General features: G+C 31.2%; 1 protein-coding gene across 2 annotated transcripts in view; it reads right to left on the bottom strand.

The window, feature by feature from the left end:
* LOC107637022 (probable fructokinase-7) overlaps nt 1-2,850 on the bottom strand; it is a 6,083-nt gene extending 3,233 nt beyond the window's left edge. The window contains exons 1-4 of one of the 2 annotated variants that reach the window (XM_021121673.1): nt 2,579-2,850; nt 1,903-2,165; nt 1,540-1,752; nt 1,136-1,333 (exon numbers count right to left, since the gene is read on the bottom strand). In XM_021121673.1, coding sequence (XP_020977332.1) covers nt 1,136-1,333; nt 1,540-1,752; nt 1,903-2,165; nt 2,579-2,681 — 777 coding nt within the window. In that variant the 5' untranslated portion in view covers nt 2,682-2,850. Of the gene's footprint in view, nt 1-1,135; nt 1,334-1,539; nt 1,753-1,902; nt 2,181-2,578 lie in introns of both variants that reach the window. The other variant, XM_021121674.1, reaches the window with a different exon arrangement.

Genomic DNA, 3,070 nt, shown 5'->3' with positions numbered 1-3,070 from the left:
TACATAACCATACACATTTCAAATGCTGAGAGATAAGATAAAAAATAGCATATCTCAACATCTGAAATTTTATTCTGTGACCAGACGATGCGCGTAACATAAGTGCACTCGAAATATGTTTTACTTAGGAGATTGGGTACTAAATATTCGAAATACATTTTAATTTAGAAGAAAATCTTAATATTCCAAATACGTTAAATTCAGAAACGAGTTACCCAAGATACGTGAACATGTTTAATCTGAACCTTAGCGTTTGAGATATATATGATTAAATATTTACATAATTACTTCATATTTTATGTATTTTTGTAATTTATATATTTATTTAATTTAAATAAAAAATTCAGATTTGTGCATCTTAGCCCGACATAGAGAAAATTCTGTGGGTCCCACCTTAACACTCCGCCAACTTTAATTTATCCAAACTAAAAGAATTATAGTCTTTTTGTGCTTTTGTCTTTGTTTCCGAGTGGGATGACTTTGTGTGTTTTATTGTGCTGAAATTATTCTCTTTTTTATGAGAGTTGCATAAGTTAGAACAGTGGAAAGTTAAATCCCAAATAAATTAAATAAAGTAAAATTATACTTGAATATCATTTTTGACATTAAATTTCTCATCCAGAAGAAAAAAACAATGTGAGGTACGTCAAGAATTAACATTGGAAAGAATATTTTTATATTTTTTCCACGGAGCCAGATGTGTATTATCTGTGTATATATATATGTGTTACATCTTAAGAAGATTACAAGACAAAAGTAAAATCAACATAAAATTAAATTTTAAATTTAAATAGAGAAATAATAAGTTATCAACTAACATTTCCAATTAGTAATATTGCTATGTCATTTTTCTTTGATTATAAGCATAGAATTATAGTTAAAAAATTATCACATAAGTAAAAAATATCAAGAAATAACATAATATTTACCACACTAATACCTGAAAAATATACTATTAGAAATACAATAATTATTATCGAATTTTACCTTTGGATTTGGTTGCAAAATTCGACAGTAACAAATGTATTTCTAGTGGTGTGATCGATGTCTATATAAAAATTATGTTGGAAGATATAAGTTTATCTTAATTAATTTACTTGTTAGTTATAATTAAGCACATAAACATATTATTTACCTTAATAATGTCAGCGAAGTTCCAAATATTGAAGATGCCTTCTCTAGCTGCCTGTGAAGATGGCCATATTGGCAATGTCAAATTTGGGGCATAAGAAAGGAGACAGCCACACATTTTGGCCAAATTCATTGCTGCAAGGTGTGATGACTTTGAAGGCTCCATCACTAAGCTAAATGAACTGTAATGAAATATTGTTGCCTGCATCATTATGCAATAAATATTTCATAAATTCATAAGTTTGGTTCATCTCATATATGATGAAATTTGCTGTCTATACTATTTGATGTAAACACTCATCATAATAAAGTTCATCAAATAGCATTGTACACGTATGTTGATCAAAATAAACAAAGTGAGTTCATTAAGAATTGGCATGATTATTAACTAGTTTATTAATTAATTACCTTCTTAATAAGCCTGACATCAAGTTCTTCAGGTCGAATAAGCATATCAGCACTTGGGTGTCTATAAAACAAGAACTGAGGCTCACCATCACTCTTGAGTGCATAAAATGCCAGCATTGTCCTTGCATATTCATCAAACAGAAGCCCAGAATTGTCAACACCATTTTGCATCAGAATATCACTTAGCATATACCCAAATTCGTCATTTCCGACCTTACATTGCAAATATTATTATTTATTAGACAGATGATATGGACTCAGGTAGAAATTCTCAAGTTTTGTTGGTTGCAACCAATTATCAAAATTAGAAAGAAAGCAATGTCATTATGTGAATTTGAGTGCGTAATGAATTTGTGAAGTCACCTTGCCAATGAAAGCAGAAGAAGCACCGAGTCTGGAAATTGCAATAGCAACATTGGCAGTAGAACCAGCAGGGGATTTCTTATATTCAACAGCATCAGCAAGGGACACTCCACTCTCTGTTGGCACCAAATTTACCATCATCTCTCCAAAGCACACAACCATTGCTGCTTTTTGATGCTGCTGCTGATGCCGGCTACTATCTCTTCTCCCACGTGACCATGATGATGACCTCTCTCTCCCACTACTTCTACTTGATGACGACTCTGCTCAATAATAATCTTTAACATTTTAGATTACTCATCTTCACAGATAACCTTTTTTCATTGTTAATTTCTAACCAAAACTAAAAGACGCACTAGTGAGTTAACCACTTGACCAACTCAAATTCATGGTATCGGTTAGCAGAATTTAATTAAAATAATTTCTAATGCTAACAACTTAAATAACATAAAAGCTGATCGGAACCAATAATAGATGAATAACATAAACCCCATCACTAATTTCATGTATTTCTTAATTTAATAATCAAAACAAGATTCTTTTAATGTCCAAAAAAGAAATTGCTCATAATCAACATTCCAGTTGTATATCTTAACATTTCTTGAGGCATAATTAAATTAATATCTGAACTATTATTTTCGCATAAAAATATTTTCACGCGAATCAAGAGGCATACCAAGAGAGGGATTAGAAACAAGACGGAAGCTTCCGGAGCGACTGCGGGACTTGCCAAAGATAGGAGGGAAGCAGCAGCCTGTCCCTGGAGCAGGAGGCTTCATCTTCTTGTTGAAATCAGCAACCCTCCTCTTTGGAGAGTTACTACCAATTCACCATAGAAATCATGCATAGCATTGTTTTTTGTTTCCTTTTACTATTTTTTTAACCTTTCCTCCGATTTCAATGGAATTTTATCACTTACTTTTCCTATTAATACCCCAATGTTGTTCCTTTTTGCCCAGAATCCAACACATTACACATGCAATCCTAACTAATCATTCCGAAACATTTCATTTTCACTTTATACGGTTGACAATTATTGTAACAAAAATGCCGGTACCCGGTAACGGGAATCATATTTCATTTCTTTTACAATAAGTATTTTTTATATTATTATATATAAATTATTATTTTTAATTATAATAATTCATAATTCACTTTTTACTTATTA

Source organism: Arachis ipaensis, chromosome B04, assembly GCF_000816755.2.
Source record: "Arachis ipaensis cultivar K30076 chromosome B04, Araip1.1, whole genome shotgun sequence".
Taxonomy (NCBI): Eukaryota; Viridiplantae; Streptophyta; class Magnoliopsida; order Fabales; family Fabaceae; genus Arachis; species Arachis ipaensis.
This window is presented reverse-complemented; position numbering and strand designations above follow the sequence as displayed.